The sequence below is a fragment of the Phalacrocorax aristotelis genome, chromosome 4 (assembly GCF_949628215.1).
Source record: "Phalacrocorax aristotelis chromosome 4, bGulAri2.1, whole genome shotgun sequence".
Classification (NCBI taxonomy): domain Eukaryota; kingdom Metazoa; phylum Chordata; class Aves; order Suliformes; family Phalacrocoracidae; genus Phalacrocorax; species Phalacrocorax aristotelis.
Window position 1 is genome coordinate 52264742 of NC_134279.1, and position 23816 is coordinate 52288557.

Here is a 23816-nt window from a genome sequence, read left to right on the forward strand (position 1 = left end):
TCAAAAAAGACATAGTTCTTGTCTTGAAATTTAATCTCTATTAGTGTTAATCTGGGTGAGAGTACTATAATTTTCTGTACCCATATTGTGTGTACTGCTCAACGTTTTCATTTAACACATCTTCCCTATAGCTAAAATGAATAATTTTATGCTTTGTACCATTTTTAACGAGCTGGTTTAATGATAGTTTTGATTATGCAACTGCTGTGCAACAAGCATGTGTTAGAAACCAGCATTATATATGATGTATGGATGAATATGAAATGTTCATTTTTCATCTACATACTATAAATGAATGGAATTTCACAGAAATTTAATAATTTAATTCAGTATTATACACCTGATTTTACAAGTAAATAATTTTCCTGGACACAAGGTGACAAGAGAGTTTGCCGTGGACATCCCTTGACCCTGATTAAAGCTATTAAGAAGCTGACTGTGTCTCTAGTGTGAAGTAGTTATAATGCAAAGTAGCACAGCTAGAAAGCTTTTCAGATAGACATGTGTTTGGTAGAAGTTACCCTTCCAAACAGTGTTTGGAAGATAGATTTTCTTGCATGTTTCTCTGGACTGAAGTATGCATTATTCAAGCAGATATGATTTGCTGAAATAAGCATAGGGATAGTGTGATTGCTCTACAAGTTTGAACTAAAAATTTCAAAATATTTGCTTAGTTCATGCACAATATTCTGAGAGGTGTTTCATCATTTTTGTCAGTAGTACTGATAAAGTTTCAGACATTTTGAGATGTGTATGTTTGTAGAGTGTTTTTGGAACACAGCAATTTGTATTACGGCTAAGAGGATAATATGCTAATACATTGCACATGCAACTGCTTACTCTTATTTCAACTGGGAAATGAAAATGTAATGAAACAGAATTCCATTTTGATAGCATTGATTACTCTGTGGGCAGTTTAACTTTTCAAAACCATTTTTGTAACATTCACAACTGGTTCTACGTCAAAGAGAGAAACTTAACATGTATTATGTTCTGTTAGTAATCTCTCAAGTGGCTTGAGTACGCTAACCACTGTTTCAGGAAAAAGTGAGTAATACTAAGTGATGCACTGTTAACTCTTGTGCACAACATAAAATAAAAACTAATTCCTTTTAGCTCAAAAAAGTAGACTTATATCCTGTAATGATATTTTGAACTAGATGAATTCTAAGTGTACTATTATGCAATGGGATGTGTGATGCTGAAGGACAACTGCTGATTATCTAAAATATATGCATTTCTTTGTAGAAGCCCCAGATCATTGTTCTGTAAGTCATTCTTTGTGAAAAGCTATGTTGTCCTAAACACTTGGCAAGTTTTAAAAGGCAGTTGTTGAAACATGGGCTGTCACTTGCAGTGATCTATAATGAGTAAGAATGTGGCAGGTCTTTTTTCTTTTGATTTCTCTCCTGTTTTCTGTTTAGTCCTGTTTTTTTACAGAACTTATCACTTTCATGTGTGTAAATTAACAGCATCACATTACTTATCATGCCACTTACTTTTAGGTATCTAAGCAATCAACAGCTCTTAAGGATGAAACTATTATTTTATGTATTTTATTCTTTGTATGTTTTATATATTATACTATTATGTATTAAGTTATTTATGATTATCCTTTGGTCTTCTGACCTTTAACTATGTTTGCAGGACAAGTACAGTTCCAATCTTCCATCCTTTTTCAGCTCTGTTTTCCTGTCTCTGCAGGATGCTGCTACTATTGTCAGTCAGGCAGCACACTGTGGCAGACTCCTTATTCTGCAGCCTGTCACTGTTAAAAAGCAAGTCTCCTGGGCCACGTCAATACTCATTGTATTGTGGGTTTTGTTTCTGATCAGTTGAGTAGAGTGTTTTGTTTTCCATAGCATCATAGAATTGTTGGGGTTGGAAGAGACCTTCAAAGGTCATCTAGTCCAACCCCCCTGCAGCAAGCAGGGACATCTTCAACTAGATCAGGTTGCTCAGAGCCCAGTCCTACCTGGCCTTGAATATTTCCAGGGATGGGGCCTCCACAGCCTCTCTGGGCAACCTGTTCCAGTGTCTCACCACCTTCATTGTAAAAACTTATTTTCTTACACCTAGTCTAAATCTACCCTCTTTTAGTTTAAAACTGTTGCCACTTGCCCTGTCACAACAAGCCCTACTAAAAAGTTTATCCCCTTTGTTACGTTCCCGTTACCTGTCTCCATAAATGAGTATGGCAGTTTTACACAGCTCACCAGACAATGCTTCATGTAAAGCAGAATGTACTCAGTCTACCTGGGTTTATTACCTGTTACAGCACAAATATCCTGACTGACCTTTATCTAGATGTTTTAGGAGGGATTTTCAGTTTTTTGTCCTCAGATTGTTTCCCAAAAATTTGACTGAAGTATGCTCTCTGGCTGTTGAAGTGAGATACAAGAGCTCTTCCTCCTCCCTTTGCTGCAGTTTCCCTCCAAAGGAAATGCAGACACTCAGGCAGGGTGCCCAGCAGGCGCTCGAGTCCAGGTGATGCCAGACCTGTCTGGCACATACGGGGGACCAGATACTGAGCACCATGAATACGCTTCCTAGTAGGAACTGTCTGCATTTTAGGAACTGATGGTATACTTACGTCTTGTGCAGTGTCTTCTCCTTCTGCAAAATGGAGGAATAGCAGCGTTCAAAGACTTTAAAATGTGTGATCTTGGTTATTGTGATAGTTTATCAAGTGTTATATTTGACTGTATGTTCTGGTATGCAAGAATTTCACATAGAGCATTATGGTAGTTATTAAGCAGCCTGAAACCATGAGCTTATAATTTTAAAATAGACTTCATATTTCTTAACTGACATTTATTTCTACAACAGATTTCTTACCTATGTTTTCCAATAATGATTCAAAATGCAGCCCTTGTGAAGTGTAATACATTCTATTCTAAGGTAGGTCAATTTACCAAATGATTGAATACAAGAACTTGAGCAGAAAAATAAATATACAATTCCAGGAGAGCTTTCAAGTTTTTGAAATCATACTTATAACTAAACCAGAAAAAATAATTGCTTCCAATTTTTCCTCAAAGGAATATATTTTAGGTCAATTTTAATATAGCTTTCATAAATTTTGCATTAAATCAATGCCTTTTAATTGTATGCCTTTTAAATATTTCAAAATGAAGAACAAACGTTTCCAAACCAAAAGTAAACACTATTCCAAAAGTATATCAAAATGGAATATATTGATAGCATCAGAAATTTTTTTCAGTTCTGAAACAAATTTCAATAGAGCAGTAAGAAAGTATATATCAATGAGTAAAAGCTAGACATTATAAAAGGCTTATGTAAAATGCAAACAGTTTCTCTGTTTACTATAGTAAGGCTATTTGATTTTGAACCTTTCAGTGTATGATTTTATTAGGGCAACCTAAACAACTTAGTAACAGGCCTGGTTTTTCCCCCTCCAGAGAACACAGTGGCAAAATATCGATGTACACAGAGAGGGCACAGTTGTTCTTCCAATTATAATGAAATGGCTAAATGGCAGCGTACATTCTTATTTCCAATATAAAGCTACCACTTACCTTGTCATTAATAATTTTATCAACAACTTTGATGTTATCTCGGACATCTTCCTTCAAACCACAAGGTTTCTGGAAGCACTTATATTCAACAAGAAAGCATTGATCTTTTTAGCCTCTTCCCATTCTGAACTATGAGAAGCATTCTAGAATAAACATTTTTGTGCAGTGGATTACACCTTGGTTTTACTGTTGTGAACAGTGTTTGCTCATGACTATCATATGTCATTTTGAGCACTGAATTATGGCTGCATGTAAATTATCAGTGGATCATATAACCTTCAGAAGTCATCTATAAAAGGTCATCTATAATTTCTGCAAGTATTTTAAACCAGTATGTAATTTATTATGTTTTCTGCCTTTTCCAACTCAGTTAAATGTAATATCATCTGATTTGCTACAGTTCTTACAGTAATCTGAGTTTTGTGGTCATGTCAAGTTCATGTAGAGTAACTGGATATAGTCAACAACAGTATGATTTATTTTGCAATTTTGCTATGGATTTTTTTTTCAAAACAACATATAAGCTTAACATATTTGCAAACTAAGAATTAAAATTTAAAAAATTGATAAATTGACCTTCTAATTTCCTCTTGTGTTTCTGCCACTGGACAGATACACAACAGTCTGTTGAACTCACCAGAGGCCTCATAAAGCCTAGATCTCACTGGGTTTTATAAAATAAGCAGTCATATAACAAATAAATATATAAATACATGTTTAACAGCTTTTAAAAAATATATACCTTTGACAGTACAAAAGAACAGAGTATCCTTCCCAACTGTATTGCTAACATGCATCACTAGCTAAATGCTAACATTTTAAACAAATAATTCAGATGTGCCTGAGGGTAAAACTATCAGGGACACCACCACTGTCCTTTGGAAAGTATTTAAGAGTAATGGATGAATGCGGTAAAACAGCTATGTGTGAATATATATTGTGATTACATTTATTCTGATGGATGATTAGACTTTGTTTTACCTTTATTAGTAAGCTTCCTGGAATGTTTGTGAGATGTAGCATTTTTCCCATAGCTAACATTACATTATCTGAAATCTGTCCCTGTCTCTTTACAAAAATGTAGTATTTTTTGAAACAAAGCCAACCATCTGCTTATCACATTTAAAATAAAAGTCAGTTGTACAGAAAGGAGAAAATAGCATTTTACACTTTTACAACAGAATAAACATGTCTAGCTTCAAGAAAATGGGGTATCACAAGCATTTTTGTAATTTCTTTTCATTTTCTTTTTACATTTATGAATTAAAAATAACTAGAAATTTTTCACAGTACAAATATAAGTTCGTTTGAATGTAAGAGGAGTTAATTTCATACCTGATTCTGCAAAGCAATGGCTGCTATGGCAATTCCCCATCCAAAATTAGTTATCACAGCTCTTATATTTCTTATTATATAATTTGATAATGTGCATTTGCATATTAAACTGAAAACTTCCACATTATGGAAGCAGGTGTTTTTTACAAACCTATAAACCAGATTGATAAACTGAAATGACATACATGGATTTCTTTGTCCACAATGCCTTCCCCAAAATTTTTATGCATATACATTGATGGGTCATTCCAGATGTACAATAGAAATCTAATTAGGGATCAATGAGAAAATTGTCAAATAATTATTCCCTGAAATCTTGGTATTTGCCTTATAGCTGGTTGTGCTACATGCAGTTCATTGCTTTTTAACACCATTTTCAAAACTAAAGTTTTGCTTTCACTTATTAATAAAATAAAATTAAAATAAAATAAAGATTGTCTGAAGCAATTTAGCAGACAAGACATTGAAGAATAAGGATAAGACTTGTAAATTGAAAAGCATAATAAATTTAACAGGGTTTTGGTGTGCTGTTTTTATTGTGCTGTTAGATGCAATTCCATAGGTTGGGCTGATTTCAGAACTATTTTAGGATTTTGGAGCTTTGAGACATATAAGAGTTTTCTTTCATAGAATATAAGATAAATTGTTCATCTTTTTTTGTTTGTTTTGCTGTTTTTTTGTTGTTGTTATTCCACTGTTCAAGTTTGCAGTAGATCTGAATGAAAAATACTCTTTTATGCTGTGTTGATTTGTTGGTCTCATATGTTATCTTTTTTTCCATTGGTAAGAAACCACAATTTAAGGTGAGCAAACCCCAGAAAGATCTGTCTGAATTGGCATTTCAACATCTCAGAGTTTAAGTATATTCTACATTCTTGTGTTGACTTCCAAACTTGACACTGGAATAGATGTTTTTCATAGTTACTTTAATCTCTATCCTGATATACATTAGTGAAATAGTTACTCTTTAAATTAATTTAACAATACTTTATGTTACAAATTACCTACCAAGCTTACATAAAGCCAGGTATTTTATAAAAGCCTAATGTATTTGATATGCTTTGGATATTCCATGTACGTTGATGATTCCTTTTATTCTTACAATATATCTTAGATGAAACATTCACTTCCTTGATTTCAGGAGCTGATGCTGTGGAGGCCCAGTGTAAGAGATTTGAAGTGAGGGCAAGTGAAGGTGGAAAAGTATTGTTTTCTGCAGACGAAGATGAGATTGTCATTGGAGCTGACAGACTGAAAGTAACAGGTATGGTAATAGTAAGGTTTCTAAATGGGTGTAAACTGTTTTATGTTTTTTTTTAATTTTCACCCAGAAAAAGTCTTCTCATCATCAGTGATTCCTTGACCAACCAAAAGATATTGCATAACCTAAAAATCAGTTTCTCTAAAGGCAGTTTTGAATTTAAACTCTGCAGGTCCATCTATAGTACAAATCACCCTTACCACAGTGTTTTGGCTTTTATATGTTACCTTTAGGCATTGTTTTCAGGTACCCATGCAATTTGTGTAGTTAATGCCCCTTCACAATGACAAAAACTATTGTTACATACTATGACCTTTGTTTTTTTCTGTATAAAAAGTGTCAAGTCTAACTTCCATATGAACTAAGAATAGGTACTCTGCTTTACTTTAGGAGGCTCAGCTGAAGTGCAGTTAAGTAGAAACCTTGTCTTCACTTGAACGTTTGGTCAATAAAATAAGAAAAATGATTCCCATTGGTATTTTACTGCCATCTTTACCTATATATATATGTATCAGTAACTCATTTGATATTAGAAATGTGTTAGCTTATTAAAAAAAAATTGGTTACATAAATTTGTTTTGGGTAAATGCTTTAGCTTTGACTGCTTAGTAAATTCTTACCTGAACTTAGGCTGGACTTGAGCTATCCACTCATAATCTAGAATAAGATACAAAACTTTAATTGCTTCACCAGTCAGGGGTGTTTAGCTTTAGGCTTTGGGGATGCCTGCTTTACAGAGTTTGAAATCCAGCTGCTAGTTTGAAAGTTTAATTGTGTAGGAAGTATAAGATGGTTCTGTTTTATGATGATTATGATAAGATATCCCTTTCTGGTCTGTAAAACTAAGAAATATATTACTAGCAACTTTTAGCCTTTTTAAAAATATATTAGGTAGTTCTACTTCTGTGTATTGCCAGATATAGCATTAAAATAGATCCAGGAAGTCCAGAGTCAAGCAATGACTGAACTCTCTCAAGATTTTTACTAGTATATGTGGGATAATTTTTCTTCTTCTTTCATTCCTAAGTGATCTGTATCTATCTTCTCTAGCCAAGCAATCTGTTTTAATACTGCTAAACCAAAAGAAAAGGCTTTTACAAGCAGCCAATTTAGTGATGTTGCAGAATCCAATATAATACACTAAATTGTGTCCATTTACAAAATTTGGGGTTAGGAGAGGGAGACATCAGTGTTTTGCTGATTCAGCAGATTTTTTTTCACAGTTGATAGTTGTGAATTTTACCGTAGTAAAACCTAAGGCAATAACTGGAATAACATGAGAAAGTTTATCTTAAACATACGATTGACACAGGGGATTTCAAAGCATTTATCATAAGTTAATAAAACATCTTACAAACAGCATTGAGGATTAGATTTCGTGCTGTTAAGAAATGTAAACATAAGTTGTACATGTCATGGTATATTTTTGTAATCAGGCTTCAAAAGCAAAGCAGTGCTTAACTGTCTTTAACGTCGAAGCGGCTTGAGTTCCCACAGCACTTGTTGATATCAGTGGCATAGAAAGCAGAAAAACTGGTGAAAATTTATTCGATGATGCTTAGCATGGGATGTAAGATTGTTCCTTGTGCAAAGAACAGGATTTTCTCCATAATTTTTGAAGTACACCTGACCATATGTGTATTTGTATAAAAGCCTTCTACCCAAATTAAAAAAAAAAAAAAAAAGAAAAAGGTAAAGGCTAGTAAAACCTAAGTTCATGCTGCTTTGATATAGTCATCTGAGTTTCAGGGATTACTGCATAGCTGTTGAGTCCTACCAGAGAATCTCACTACTAGAGCTGTTTGTACAAGTAATTGATTTTCCTTCTGTGGCTAAAATGAAAAATAAGCAAGAGTTAGGATTGAATTTGAAAAAATTATTTTAAGGTTTAAATAATAAAAACATTTACTTTCATTATTTGCACACACACACAAAAAGACAGACTTAGCGTTTAAATATCACAAAGGAAATATGCATATTGGAGGATTTATCAGGTTCTGAGTGCTCTCAGTTAAACACAAATAATGTTGCATTAAATGGCCTAATGTCCAATATTTTGGGCAGTTTCTTTAGAAAAACATGCCTAAGGTGTTTTGTAATTGTAATTTGAAAGAGTAATTTGCTTTTAAAAATCGCTTGAAAATTATTGTCTTCTTTTGTGTTTATTCAAAAGTAATTTAATGAAGTTGAGATCTTTCTTCCTAATATCTAGAGAGTCGTCTTGTCTTGAAATCGAATTTCATTAGTAAGCTATCTTATAATGGGGCTATAAAAGGCTAGATTCAAAATTTTATGCTTTAAATCTCTAAGGCCCACTTTAGGTTCACCCTTTCATCATCTTGTTAGAGAAGAAAAATATTACCCCACAGAAGGAAGGGAAGAGTATTAGATTTCTAAACGAATGAGCATTTCTGAAAGGCTTAGACAAAATAACCTCATATCCTAATTTCTGTGTCCATAAAAAGCTTTTTGCAGCATAAATTCTAATCTGCAGCCAAATAATAAAGCTATAATGAGACCTCTATGCTTTACTGTTGACTTCAAGCCAAAGCTGAAATTATTTAAGTTGTATGATCCATGCAATCTCAAGAAAAGCATTTAAAAAAAATATTTCCCAACGGGTAAAAAAAAAATAAAAATTATATCTTAATGGAAAAATAATAAAATCTTTCTTTCATATACTTTCATATAGTAGCTCTTTGAATTCTGTCCAAAGGTTGTGTGATACCTTTAAATTCTTCAGCAAACACATGAAAGGTGATGAGTCCCCGTGAGTTGCATCTATCAGACTGCATTACTCTGAATGACAGGATATGACTGATGAAACCTGGCAAGGCATCATAATGTCAAATATCAACCAGAATTTTTTTTTAGTGTATTTTTGTCAAACGTGTGTTTTGATAATCCTGGTGCCTTGGGGTGAATATAGGAAAGGAGTTATGGGTCAACAGAGAAAAGCAAAAAATTATTTTAAAAAAGCAAAAATAAGCCGTGCTTATTTGGAGATTAGACTCTCACATGTAGTTATTTAAGTGTGGTACTACAATGAAAACCTGATTTTATTTTCTTGCTTAGCTGTGAATAGAGTCTCTTTGGAAACACTTCACTGTGAAAGGGTCCAATAAATGATGCATTTTGGTAATTAATTTTCTAAAGTATCCCCATTTCATGGGCGTTTATAAACTACTGTGGCAATGTGGGATTTATTTTATATGATTTTTTCTCAATTCAAATAATGTTTTTGTAATGCACGGTTTTAAAAAGCAATCTATCATAAAGCAGTAGAAGAAATTCCAACTTCTCATTGATTATTTTTGTAGCATTTTACTTCTAACTTTTTATATAGGCAGCCTATTCCAGGGAGAAAGGTATAGTAGAAACAGGCTAGTAATCCAGACATCAAGGTATTTCCCAGATAAGAAAAATATGGGGTCAGAAGTAGTACTTCTTGTTTTAGAGATATTGCAGCTATGTATTTCCCTATTACGAGTCTCTCACTTTAAAATTAGGCAGTTGGCTGGTTTAATTTAGAATTCTTATTCTTCCTTCCCGCATTAATTTTGCTTTTTCTTTTAACTGTGTTAGCTCTTTTCTACTTTATCATTCAAAGAAAGAAGAAAAAAGATTCAACCTTTGCTTTGTTAGACAGAGCTGTTAGAATCGCAACTGAGTATTGCCCCTTTGCGCAGGGATGCCTCCTACTGCCAAGTCTAACATGTATCATAAAGCTTTGTAGGGAAGGAAGAGAAAGGCATGATGAAGAAAACATACTGCCAAAGAGCTGGGAAACAAGCAGGAATAAGGAGATAAGTTTCTGGTGGGCTCACAGGTTCCTTTCTGCACATGGTTAAACCTTTCTCTGTCCTTTATATTCACCCTGTCCCAATGAATGGACAGCATCTACAGCATTGTGGAGTCTTCACTCCCTCTGCAGTTACAGAGCAAGACTATCTGTTTGGCTTTTACTTCAGTTTACAAAGTTTTCCTCCCTTTCCTTTTATTTCATTTTTCCTTTAATTGCAATACAATCTCTCTAGGATATTCTTGTAGCAGAACTTGGTAACACTGTATTGGTCACACTCATCGGTGAGAGTACAAGCATATATCGTGACTCAGGTCTTTGCTGCCAGAGCACTTCTGAGAAAACACATTAAGAAACCTAGCTCAATAGATATCTTTCTGAGACACTACTGTGAAAGAAGGTTGTAATTCTTTCTATAAAATCTTTTACTGTATGTTTCTCTTAGTACAGTTTGTCTTCCTCTTTTTTCTTAAATCAAACCTGTAGTTGACACCTGTATAAGAAGTACTAAGCAAAGTGGATGTCGTCTAGTTATATTCTAAGCAAAACACCTACTTTTTTGGACAATGTAACTGTTTTTTCTCCCCTGACCTTTAAGGTGGTTTGCTCAGTTAAGGCTAGAAGCACATTATCAGAAACTTTTTTCCCATTAAACTTACAATATTTTATCCAAATTATACAAACATTTTACTTTTTTGAAAACAGTATTTCTCTCTATGATTTTGGAATGAGAAGATACTGCAATTTAATTCTCATGTTGTCTCCTACACATTCTTCTGCTCTATATACTTAATTCAGGTTTGGTTATAGTGTTCTTCATTTAATCATGATTTTATCTCTGACCCTTCTTCCAAGACCCATAAAGGTAATAGCATAACCTGATTTGTTACAGGTTTAGGTACCTCCTTCTAAACCAGTTGTACTTGCACATGTGGATTTTTTATTAATCATGTTTAAAAAAAAAGTAAGGCAAAAAATGGATACGCAGATTAAACCACATCTGCTTAAAAATGAAACCAACTGCTTCTATAATTTATTGAAACATAAAACATTTCAGATATACGGAGCTCCATGTCTGTATTGTGTGAGCTGATACAATTATCTGAAGAACATTTTGTTTCCATATTTCAAATATAATAATAGATCTCATCATGGGAATTGCAGTTGTAATAAGGCTTGCACATGGTTGATAGCAGTAATAGGAGAAACAAAGAGAAGAGGCAGAAAAACTTTGCAGATCATTATGACCTCCTATGAGCCTTCTTCCTTGTCAAATAACAAAGTTATGTAGAAAGATGGAAGTCGCAGAAGGACAGGAGATGGCATACTTCAGTTTTAATGGAAACTTTCATAGATGAATAGCAGGATGGGTAGGTCAAATCTACTTTGACACCAGAACAGTGCCAGGGAAAAATCTGTGAAGGTCTGCAAGTATCTTTTCCATTACACTAAAGTATATGCTTATAGTGGGTTCAGTACAGCTTTGATCAAAGTCATTTACTTCACTAGCTGAAAGATGAGAGCCTTGACATATCAAGGAAACTTCAGAAGATACCTACATATTCTAATAATATTCTAGTAATATCCAGAATTAACATGCAGAGGAGTGAATCAGTACCTCAGGTTTGATTTTAAGATTATGCTGTAGGACTGTGAGGCTGCAGGAAATTGAAATATAGAAAGGTCTTCCAGAGTAGTTAAAAGGAAATGATAAAGTAGAAATATGGCTTATGGTTATAAAAAGGAAATATGACAGAAATATGAGGAAATATGTGAATTGCAAATTACATTGGAAAAGTAGAAATAAAATATTTATAACAAGTACTGAAGTGTAGAAAAGTAAATGATTATTTGATGTATGTTGTTATTACAGTAGGTGTATATCTAGTGCCTTCAGAGACTGAATAGGAATTTCAGTATGAATGGGAAAGAAGATCTTGGATTTGCCACATTCAGTTGGTGGATTGTCATTCAGAACAGATGGAGTTTGGAGAGTGAAGTGGCACAAGATGAAGGGAAGCACTTAATCACTTTAAGCTGGTTTATGCAGCCAAATTGCGACCGCAGTAGAACTACTGTATTTGATGCTGCAGTAAAAAGTTAAACTTTTAGGTAGATATGCCAAACTCTCAGTACCCTGAACACCGACTGAACCAGAATTCTTTTATCATCATCTGTCAGTAACAAAAATGCATTACATATACAGAATTTCTGTGTTTCCTCAGTAATTATTATGTAAACATGTACCCCAAAATGTACTAGATGAATAACGTTTCTGATAAGCTTACTTAGATCTCACGGAAGAACTTAATGTCCAGACTTGTCTGTGTGAGAGCTCTGATTGAAAGATAATATTACTGCAGGAGTCTTACCACTTGGCAACAGAGCAACCTGCCAGAGCATTACTTTGAGGTACAACTATAGAGCTGCTTACAAGCATATATATGTGAGCTCCAAGCTGTCTATGAAGTGAAAGTTTTATAGGCAGGCTAAAAGTCATGAAACTAAATAATTTTTATCCAGGACAGTGCACAAATAGATTTATATCTTCTAGTTAAGGGTAGAATGCATCCAGCCAGCTCAGATTACAAGCAGTGTGTACTTACAGCAGCCTGCAGGTGACTATGCAGGTTGTTGGAGGACTATATTGACCTAAGGATAATAACTGTTTGCAAAAAAAGATTTTTGCTTTTGGCACTTGCCCAAAAACATGCCAAGGGACAGAATTACTGGTCTCAGAAATGTATGTAAAGAGAAAGAAACTCTCATAAAAGAAGTTTTTCTGGAAAGGGAATGGATCCAAAAGCAGGCAAACGTGCAAATAGTTCTGCTAGCCCAGGAAAACATGTCCATTGTCTTACAGCCATTCCAATGAAAAATACTCAACAAGACTGTTCTATAGACAGAGACATAGGAGGCAGTATACAGTCAGGAGGAGAAAGGAAGGGAAAAAACCCAGCAAAATGACACTCTCTTGATGTTTAGGTAGACAAAAACCATCCCTTGCCAAAAGAGTCAATTTTTCTATAATCCGTGCTTTCTGTATGCCTCTCCTTCCATGTTCAACAATTGTTTTCCCTTTCTTTTCAAGATAACATCAGTTATAAGAGAAGGTAGATTTTAATCCTTTCCTCTCCTTCTGGACTGTAGTCTATTTAATTCTATAAAATAGGACTTATGTTTTCGAGCTGATTCTGTACTTGTCTGAGCTCTTCCCTTGCAGAACACAACCAGCAACTTTCAAAAGTTAGTGAAGAGACTATTTGCTCTGTTCTGGTACAGGGCACTATTGATCCAGAGGCTAGTTCTAACTTCCAGATTGAATCCGGTCTTCAGGTTAAACCTTTGATACCAAGATTTGTGACCTATGTAAGAATTAATATTTTTTAGGAAAAACTGCCAATATCTGCATCATATTCCCAATCATATTCCACATTCCCTTTGAAGGACTGTGCAGAGCCCAGAGAAGCAATTTAAAGTAGTTCTAGTTTTGAAGGGTCTGAATTGCATAATATCAGGCAAATCCACATGCTCTATTTAAGGGTCAAAGCCCAGTGGAAAATTGCCCCATAGTAAGCTGAGATAACTCTTAAACCAAACCAAACCAGCTTGTTTGGAAAACGGACACTGAATTTTCAGAAGGTTTTGATACAGGAACTGGGTATGAATTGGGTTCAGACTTTGTAGTAAAATTCTAACTCTTAAAACCTGAGCTAATCCTGACACTCGCACACCCTCAGGCTTTAGTAGTTTTGAAAATGCACATTTAAATTACAGCAGTCATACCCATCTCTATTTTTAAGATATAGCTACTCACAGGAGGGAAAGGTGAATCATAAAGGAGCTCCAACATTCCCTTTTACTGTTTTTTGTCTTAAAGTGCTGGCTTGTGATTTATTTCTGCGTGGATACAAAATTCTGTTGTTTGAGATAAGGGTCAGGCTGCAAAGCACTGTAGGATTTAGGTTCGATGAAAAGAGTATTTGCCCTCAAATACTCACCCTATAATTATGATGCTGCAGGCCAAAAATATCTTATTTGTCCTGGAACAATATTCTCATTAGATGATAAATGATGAGATCATTTGGATTTCAACTTGTAAAGCCTTCAGAATAGGAGGAACAGTTATACATTTTTAGGGAATACCACAGGCTTTTCCCAAATAATATAGAGATGTGTCTCTTACTGGGAGCCATGTAATACATGTCAGAATTGCGCTTTGTTTTCTCTGAATCCTATCTGAAAACACTACAAGGAGGCTGTTTTATTTTTATCCTATCTTAAGGCAAATTTTTTACCCAGTTTTCAGTACAAGCTAATGTCTTCAGGAGCCATAAACTGCAGGGTAACATTATACAAGAATATGTCATTACATGCATCATACTTTCAAAACTTATGTGAATGAATGGGAAGATCGTGTCTCTAAATTTAGGTAGAAAGTAGCAGAAAGAATAAATACAGAAATCCTCATAGAGAGGTACTGTTTAGGTCTGTGGCAGTCACAGTTTGAAACAAAGCTTTACTCAGAGGAGAAGTTAGCAGATTTCCACCAGTAACATCTTGGACTTCACTGTTATCCATAGATCTGTTTATAAAACAGGTATGCAGTCAAAGCTGTGAAAAATATAGATTCAAATAATTTCTCCTCTGCAATACATCTCAAAGCTTATACATAGCAGACTCCTATAAGCTAGAAATAATTTCACCCACAGGAAGCAACTCTGGAAAAAAAAAAAATTATATCACCCACGAAAATATGGCCTGCAGCCTTCAGCCTACACTGTGAATTTAAATTCCTTTCCTCATTGTGGCTAATGACGAGTTTACGTTTTACAGTGTCTGACAGCATTAAATTCAGCACTCCAAGACACAAACATAATAAGCCATCATTTTGGTTGTAGAAAAATATCATCTATGTATATAGGCCTTTGAATTAAAAGTGTATAACAATAACAAGGTTCATAAAATGTGTGAGTATGAAGATTAAAGTGTAGATAGAAATGTATAGGAATTCAGAATGCATAATGTAAATTCCAGAAGGAAGAGTGGCAAAATCCAACATATGTTCTATTAAAAAAAGAAATTATATGTGTTAAGAATAATTTCATAAAAAGAGAATGAAGCAAAACACCTCAATATCCAGGCAGAAATGAATGCATCTGAAGAGTGTATAACTGCTCTGAGATTCAAAATGCAAATGGATTTATACTCCATGGGTACTGATGAAAGGGCAAAGAACCAATGTGTTAATGGTGACCACCAAACCCAAAAGATTGTACAGATGAAGCTTTTTATGAACAAAAAAGCATCATCTAATGCTCAGGGCCCGGTGATAGCATTTTGAAATGTTTCAGGGCATTCTTTTAACTACACAGACAGACATCTGTTAGGAAAAGAAAAAAAAAAAGATCAAGATGCAGACTGTACAAAAGATTTACAGATTATAAGGATGACACAGTGTTGTAAAAGTAACATAAGGAGTTTTGATCAGTGGGGAGGAACTGAGAATGTGAAGGAAATCTGTGAGAGGGCAACCACCACGTAATGAGAACATTCCCTGTTTGAAAGTTGCAGGGAAAGACAGCAGCAAAACAAAACCAAATTGTCTTCCAGAGTTCAATTTTAAAACCTCAGAAAATCCGTAAGTAAGATTCACAGGAGTCCTCAGAAAAAGAGCTAGGAAGGGTTTTGGATCACAAGCTGAAGGTCATCATCTGATGCAAGAAAGTCAAATATGAAGCTAGAATGTATAAACAGGAGTAGCGCTGCTTAGTCCACTTTGGTGTGCCATCGTTCAGTAAACAACTGGATAGAATACAGTGCCATGAGATTGATTAGTTGTCTAGAAGCATGATCTCTGAGGGAAGAAAGAAGAAGATGGTGCTGTTTAGCTTGAGGAAAAAAGGGAATACGATATCAGCCTTGAGGCCTTAAGAAACAGCCTGTTGAAAAACAAGGGATGCTTTCTATCAGGTTAAAACAAACAAACAAAAAACAACAAAAAAGAAAGAAAAGAAAACAAAGACCTTTTTAATGGCAAGAATAGTGAAACACTGGAATAGTTTGGCTGTAGAGAATGTAGAATTTCCTTCATTTTCTTCTACAGAACAAATTATAATAACATCTGTTGAAGATGAGCTGGTTGATCCTGATTTGGTTTTGAACTTATGATCACAGCAAGGAATGAGCCTTAGAGGAGATCAAATATTTTCTTTTTATCTTCAGTCACAAGCCAACAAATGAAAATTCAATAAAATTTGTTCTTCTAACCTAGGAGTAACATCCTACTCTTTGTAGCTGTCCCTGTTATAGGCAGGCATACTGCTAAATTTCTGCTTGTTTAAAATAAGCTTCCTCTGTATTAATTTTATTTTGAATGTTGCGTGTAGCTGTATTATTCACATAGAATTGTTTATTATTTGAAATTATTTCCAATCCTTCATACTATTTATTATTGCATTTTAATACTTTATAACTAATATTTTGGGCTTTTTGAGCTTCTATTTATCAGAACAATCAGCCACTAAAGGAAACCTGCCTCACAACTGAATTTATACTAGAAATTACAGAAAGTTCCTTACCATAAAAACCAAGTGTGGAGATTGCAGACAATTTAACAAGGTCAATTAGGTTTCAGTAATGTCTAGCAGGTGCCAGTGTAACAATGTACTGTTGTTGTTCTGCATGCAACACTGACAGAGGAGTCAGAATTCTGGCAGAAATTTACATTAGAACACTCCTTACTAACATATTAGATATGTTAGTAAGGATACAGTCCTCTTTGCTCTAGTTTTATCTATATTCTTTAAGGGTTTTTTTAGCTATAATACAGTGTTTAGTATGAAAAAACAGGTGGGTAGCATGACCAAAAAGAGATCAGTATATGCATCTGCACCTAGCTCTCCATTTGTATCTCTAATTAAACTCATGAAACCTATGAATTACAAAACTCTCACTTTGACTTTTGCTTAAAAGTGTTTCTGTTCAAATTAAGTGTAAACTTCCTTTTCTCTCTTTTACAATATAAAAGCAAAACAATAGCAAATGAATGTATTATTTTCTTAAGATTTTCCTTTTCATTAAGTAGAGAAACATTGAAGTCTCTCCATATATCCTGGGCAAGTCATAGCACAATAGGGCATTATGAGAGAGGTGGGATATCCCTCTGCTGTAGCACGAAGGGCATGCATCCCCAATCCAGGCCCAGAAAGCAGTGTTTGTACAGCCACAGAACCAGCCCCTACTTTCTTGGCTTTCTCTAATACCTTTCAGCATGTGCTTTCAGAGGCAGGCAAGCCATTTACCAGCTCTGCTGTCTGCACTTCTTCACATGCACTTAACACCTTTGCTCTGGCTTGTTCCAGGGAACATAGTTCTCATCCCTTCCTCATGGCTGTCAACCAGTCACAGGTTGACCATTTCTGTCAACCAGTGACTGGTCAACAGCTTTATTTCTGTACCCCATTAATACTTTGTTTCTTGGGAGATGTGTCATTAATATGAACACAAGTCTCAGATAGAGTAGAACTTCATTATGTACTACCACTCCTGTTCAAAATTCTTCCATCTACCAGCCAAACCAGTTTTTCTCAGCAGGCACTTCTCTAGGGGGAAGCCTCCTTTTTTTGTGAAATCTGATCATCAGACAAGAATCTCAAGGTAAGTCTAAATAATATATTGTATGCGGATGCAAACAAGTTTTCCCCTTACTTGAAATCTAACTAGACACAATCTAGCATGAAACTGCTGATTGCATTGGTGTAGACCCTAATCTGACAGAATTTGTCTTGGCTTAGCAGCTATGTGATACTGTGTTTATGCCTGGTCTGATATTCCTGGCTTAGAAACGATTCCTACATAGGCCGCCTTCTACTTTATCCTCGGTTGAGAGCATTCTCTGAAGCTTTTCAAATGGGCTTCCCAGATCAGAGCAAGAATTCTTCTTGGTGAATCCCTCTCAATCTCAAGGGCAGAAAGGCCCTGCAGAGGGGTCTGGACAGACTGGAGAACTGGGCAATCACCAACTGTATGAAGTTTAATAAGGGCAAGTGCAGATTTTACATGTGGGACATGGCATCTCTGGATGTACATACAAACTGGGGAACGAGAGGCTGGAGAGCAGGCCTGCAGAGAGGGACCTGGGGGTTCTGGTCAACAGCAAGCTGAACATGAGCCAACAGTGTGCCCTAGCAGCCAAGAGGGCCAACAGAGTCCTCGGGGTGATTGTCCCACTCTACTCTGTGCTGGTGCAGCCTCACCTTGAGTACTGTGTGCAGTTTTGGGCACCACAGTACATTAAGGATATAAAGCCACTAGAGAGTGTCCAGAGGAGGGCCATGAAGTTGATGAAGGGTTTAGAGGGGAAACCATATAAGGAGCCGCTAAACTCACTTGGTTTGTTCAGCCTGGAGAAGAGGAGAGTAAGGGCAGCACTCATTGTGGGCTACAGCTTCCTCACAAGGGGAGGAAGAGGGGCAGGTGCTGATTTCTTCTCTCTGGTGACCAATGACAGGACCCGAGGGAACGGCAGGGAAATGTGCCAGGGGAGGTTTAGGTTGGATATTAGGAAAAGGTTCTTCCCCCAGAGGGTGGCAGAGCACTGGAAGAGGCTCCCCAGGGAGGCGGTCATGGCACCAAGCCTGATGCTACTCAGGAAGCACTTGGACAGTGCCCTCAGAGATATGGTGTAAATTTGGGGTTGTCCTATGCAGGGAAAGGGGTTGGACTTGATGATCTTGTGGGTCCCTTCCAACTCAGGGCATGCTATGATTCTGTGATTCTACAATTTCCTCAGACCTCAGCTACTCTCTTTCTTTAAGGAATTAGTTTCTTTCTTCTTCTTACCTTTTTCTTAGACTTGAATTGCTAAATTTGGGTGTCACCTGGTTAATTAGGTCCAGATAAATTGAACATGACAGGGTCAGTAATTTTATAGTCATAGGAGTGAGCTAAGGGCCCCTGGCAGCCCAGCCTCTCCAAATGTATGAATATCACCAGGCTAAGATAAGTTTCTAAGAGCAGAACTAATAAATTTTAAAAAAATTTTGTTAAGCACTTGAACTGTAGAAATGGGTGTCTTTACAGTTGTGAAAAATCTTTGAATAAATTGCATTTCTCTCATATTGTTTGAATTTCAGTAAATAATTTTTGATGGTGTTTTGATCATGATTACTTTTTTTGTGACTTCTTAGGATTTGAAATCCAAGTTTTTTTGACATAGATCAGAAGTATGTTTGGTGCATGGCGCTTGGTTTTCCTTCTGCACTAATTAGCATCCCCATTTATTAATTTGTATATAATATAGCAAAGTCATCTTCTTATTTTGTATTTAAATTCCTTGGGGAAAATTTATCTTTTCACTTTCCTCCTCTGCTTTTCTATTAATTTACTTTCAATGACATATACTTTATGCTTGATACATTTCTAAAAGTCATTCTCATTAGTTTCATTGACTGTCATTTCTAATTTTTATTATTTTTCCAAGTGTTTAATCTTTCTTCTTTTTTTACATTATTTTTTCATACTGTACAATTGTGCATAATACAATGTGCAATTGATATTACACATTTTTTTCTTTGAGTGATCTCCTGTCAGGTCTTATTAACTACTTTTGTTTTACGTGAATTGCGGTACAGGGTTTTGGGATATTTCATTCCAAACCTAGGAGATCAGTACTAATCTAGGAATGCAGACTTTTTGGTTTCTGCTTGAAAAAATGCTGTCGCAATCAAGTATACTGGTCCAAAGTGTATGCTTTGATGAGGTGGGAATTGCTAGATATGATACTGAGCAAAGTCAGTGCCAAACTGTGGTGTTTTGCAACAAAGAAAGAACATTACAAAACACTGTCATTTCACAGTATTAATTCACAAAATGGCATTAGAACTGTATGAACTGAAGAACGCACAACAAATGTGGCTGGTTTAGATCATATCTTGGCAAACTAAAGCATCCATGCTAACATTCTAAAATAACATCATACAACTACCCTTTCATCTTACTGACGACAAAACTTTGGACATAAAAAGGGACCATTCTCTTGTCTGTTATTTCCTTCTGTGTACAGTTCCTCTTTGTATGGTGTATTTCCCATATTTCTGTTTTAGTAGTTACTTTTGCTGTGTATTTTCAACTTCACTTTTAAGTAAGATTCTGTACAGTGAAAGGAAGAGGAGAATGCTGCATGAATAACCATAGCAGGTTACAAACCATAGCAGGTTTGTAAAATATTTGAAACATACTTTGTGATCATGATAGAAAAAGACTGCTAGAGATAGATCTAAGCACACACATACACACACACACACACACACACAAAATCATGCAGACGTCCCTTTCAGTTCTTCCAGGCAGCCTTGTTCCTTTACAAATGCCAAAATGTCATTTAGATAAAGTGGAGACTTTGCCCTTAAGTCATCATCATTCTAAACCAATCTGATACATAAAGCATGATCAAAGTGACAGGGAGTACTGTAGGTTACACCATTTACAGTGTAACTAGGAATAGTGCTTTCTCATGTCCTTTTTTTGCATCACTTTCTGCAAAGCAAGTATGCTATTATGATGGTCAAAGATCTAGACACAGCAGCACGTAAAGCTTTCAAAGTAGCTGGATATCACGCTAAGACACAAGATATATCCAAGGTCAATAACGCAAAATATTGGCGGTGGCTGAATGCTAGATCTGCTTGAAAAATTCCATTCCCAATTCATGGTCAAAAGCACGAGGTAGGATTGGTGGTTATATCTGAAAGTCTTTTCTCATTAAACATCAAAGAGAAATACCTTTTAAAAAAAAAATTTATTTTAATATCAAGCAAAGCAGTTGTATTATTTTTGCTATTTTTACCTTAGCAACATTACCAAATGATGGACTACTTTTTTAATCTGTTTTTACACTTTCAGAATGGAGTAGAGAAAACACAATAGATAAAGCATACTGTGCAGAAAGAGTATTTATCAACAAGTTTGTTTCATGTTTTAGCTGTCAGGACTGTTTTCAGGCTTTTCATAGTTGCAATTTTTTTTTCTTCTCACTGTCATTCTTGGTCTTGCATCCCTGGTTTATATTTAGATTTAGGATGAAAGCAAAAGACCAATTAGAGTTTCTGAATTTGAAGTTTTAATGAAAATACTCTTTTCTTTTTCTTCATGACAGCAAATTAACTAACATAAAACAATTTCATTTTGGCCAAGCATCAATGTGCAAAATAAGTATAGATATTAAAAGGAGCTTTTAATACAGAAAAGAGAAAGGAGAAAAAGGAATATCCTGCTGAAAAAAAAAAACCCAGAACAGTGATAAGACATCTGAAGGCCAGAGGGAGACTGAAGGATAAGGAAGACTGAATCTAAAAGAAATGAATTCCTCTGGAAGGTTCAAGGATATAAGAATAGAGGTCTTTCCAAGTAAGGTTGTCTTCAGTGAAAGCTGGAAGTCTGGATTGGTAAGCATCATGACAGTTTGTTAACAGGATAATATAGAGAAATACTTCTTAGAGTTGGTCTGAAGAAAATGCAAAATAAGAAAGGTTTGCTTTTTTGTCTCTTAACCAGTCTCTGGGCCTGGTAAGGTCTTTTGTTGATAGCTGGACATCGGAAATACACTCTTTCTGTAATTTTTACTTAAAATGGTAAAGCAAAAGAATTGATTTCACGACGACTGTCAAATTGTACTACCTTCTGTTCCCTAGACATGACAATCCTGGTGCCTGTTGTTCAGTATTCTGATATGAAATTGCCTGAACATAATGTAGTTTAATGTCCAAAAGGACATGAACAACAGGTTTCTCTGGCAGTTTCTCTGAAAACACTGAATTTTCATGCAGAACTAAAACCTGCTTTGCTAATTTTAACCAGACATGCCTTGGTATGTAGCAGAGCAATGAAAAGTGCTTAAACCTTAAAAGTCTTCTGGGGAATTTATGATAGGTGTATTGCAGCAGTGATGAGAGTGTGATATTTGAGTCTCTCCTGACTCACAAACAGTAAAAGGGTAAAGACTAGACTAGGGTTATGCCACAGAAGAGCTGGGTTGTTACAAGGTTTGCGGGGTCATCTGAATTGTGGTTGTAATCTGAGTCCTGATGCTGCCCCTTGGTAACATAGAAGGGAGTATTGAGACCAACACTGATAAATTATTCTGTGACCAGCTCAGTCCCATCTTGAAAATGGAGTGGTAGATCTAGCAGTAAATTACTGCCATAAACCCTCTTCCCACAGCCTCTGCAAGGTATGTGGCAACGCTCTGGAGGGTCTTGTCTTCAAAAACATCTGAGTGTTTGGCAAAAGATGCATATTTCAGCCAACTTTAGGATATTGCAGTATGCTTTAGTATCTTGTCCTTTCCTGCAGAAAATATGCTGTCTTTCCTGTGATTGTATAACACAGATCACACACAGGCATGCGTTTGCTAACGTGACCATTGGTGGGTTACGGTAATTGCAGTTAAATGATTTGAAATACACCTGATTCCACTTCGTTGCTAAATTAAAAGGCTTGCTTCACTGCTATGCTGACTTGAAGGTGAGAATATTAAGTGACAAGATTACTGTTGCAAATTCACCTTCTCTCTCACAGCTGCAGAATTTCCGTTTAAAACTGCAGTAAAGTCTTATCTAAGTCAAGTCATTTGCCCTTTTGCAGTGCAGTAATGCCAGGTTTGAATGTGCTGTATTTGTCTGTGTAATTTATTTCTAGAGAGAAAACCAAAACATTAATAAAGAGCAGGAATAAAAAGACAGTCATAATAGGTGGTAATCAAGATAACTAGCAGTAATGCCAAAGAGAAACTTTTTAACAACCTTGTGCAGAACCGATATTATAGCTTCATTTTATGTTTCATATCTGCAAAAAAAATTTATGACTTCCAATAATTGGAGATACTAATGTTTTTGTTTCATTGGTCTAGTAGGTACTAAAATGCGTTATATCAACATATCTCTGCTTCAGCATTGTGGAAAAACATGTGAGGATTCTTCTCACATTTTCAGTTTTTCCATTAATTCAAGAGTATTTGAGGGGATTTTTCCAGTGACTCTTTAAAAATACTATGTACTTGCGTATGATGGACTTTTTATATGTGTATTAGTGCCCTCTACAGAGACCACAAATGCACTTATCTAAATATTTGTTTATAATTTATCAATGGCATGCTAATTCCTATACAGTAAAAATGCTATAGTTGAGCTATTTCAAAAATCTGGATTATAGTCCTGCTGCTTTGTGGCTTCCTTTTGCGTAAATAAAAAATTTACTACATTGTAAGAATGCAGCAGTAATTATCACTTAATAGTAACAATTTTTCAGTATGCTGCAGAAATGGCAAAGTATAGAACACAAATAAATGCACATTTACATATGGCATAAAGATCTGGCCGCTAAAACCTGTGTAAGGCACCCTATGAATCAGTTTTAACGCTAAGGGTAACTTAGCATTAATGATGACTTCTGATACAGTTAAAGTGATATTTCCAAACAGGCTTTCCTAATTTAGCTAAAATTCAGATGTGTCATCTGCTGACTGGATGCTGAAGGCAAAAACTTCAAGATGCTTAGGTTGCGTGCATTGTTGCTCTAGTCTCAGTCTGGTATTAGTAGCTAACTAACCTCTAGAGAAGCTCATTTCTCTTTTTTGGCTATAGATAAAATATAAATAATCTGTACTCCTAATTTAGGCAACTAATGAGATGTCTAGACAGTAGAGAAACTCCGGATAAATTCCTCTGAGCTTTTGACTTTTCAAAATCAAGCCATTTATTTATGGAATATCTTAACTGAAGGGAAAATGCCCTTTTCCTTTATCAAAAGCTAATCATTAATACTTTTGTTTCAGAGCTTTTTGAAGCAAATTACATAGACATTCCTGGCTAAATTTTGT

The 23816-nt window shown here is 35.4% G+C and overlaps 1 protein-coding gene across 1 annotated transcript in view; it reads left to right on the forward strand.

The window, feature by feature from the left end:
- The window catches only part of SGCZ (sarcoglycan zeta), a 245039-nt gene that overhangs the window by 171339 nt on the left and 49884 nt on the right, over positions 1 to 23816 (forward strand). The window contains exon 5 of the mRNA XM_075091410.1: positions 6016 to 6138. Within this exon, the coding sequence (XP_074947511.1) occupies positions 6016 to 6138 (123 nt within the window). The remainder of the gene's footprint in view (positions 1 to 6015; positions 6139 to 23816) is intronic.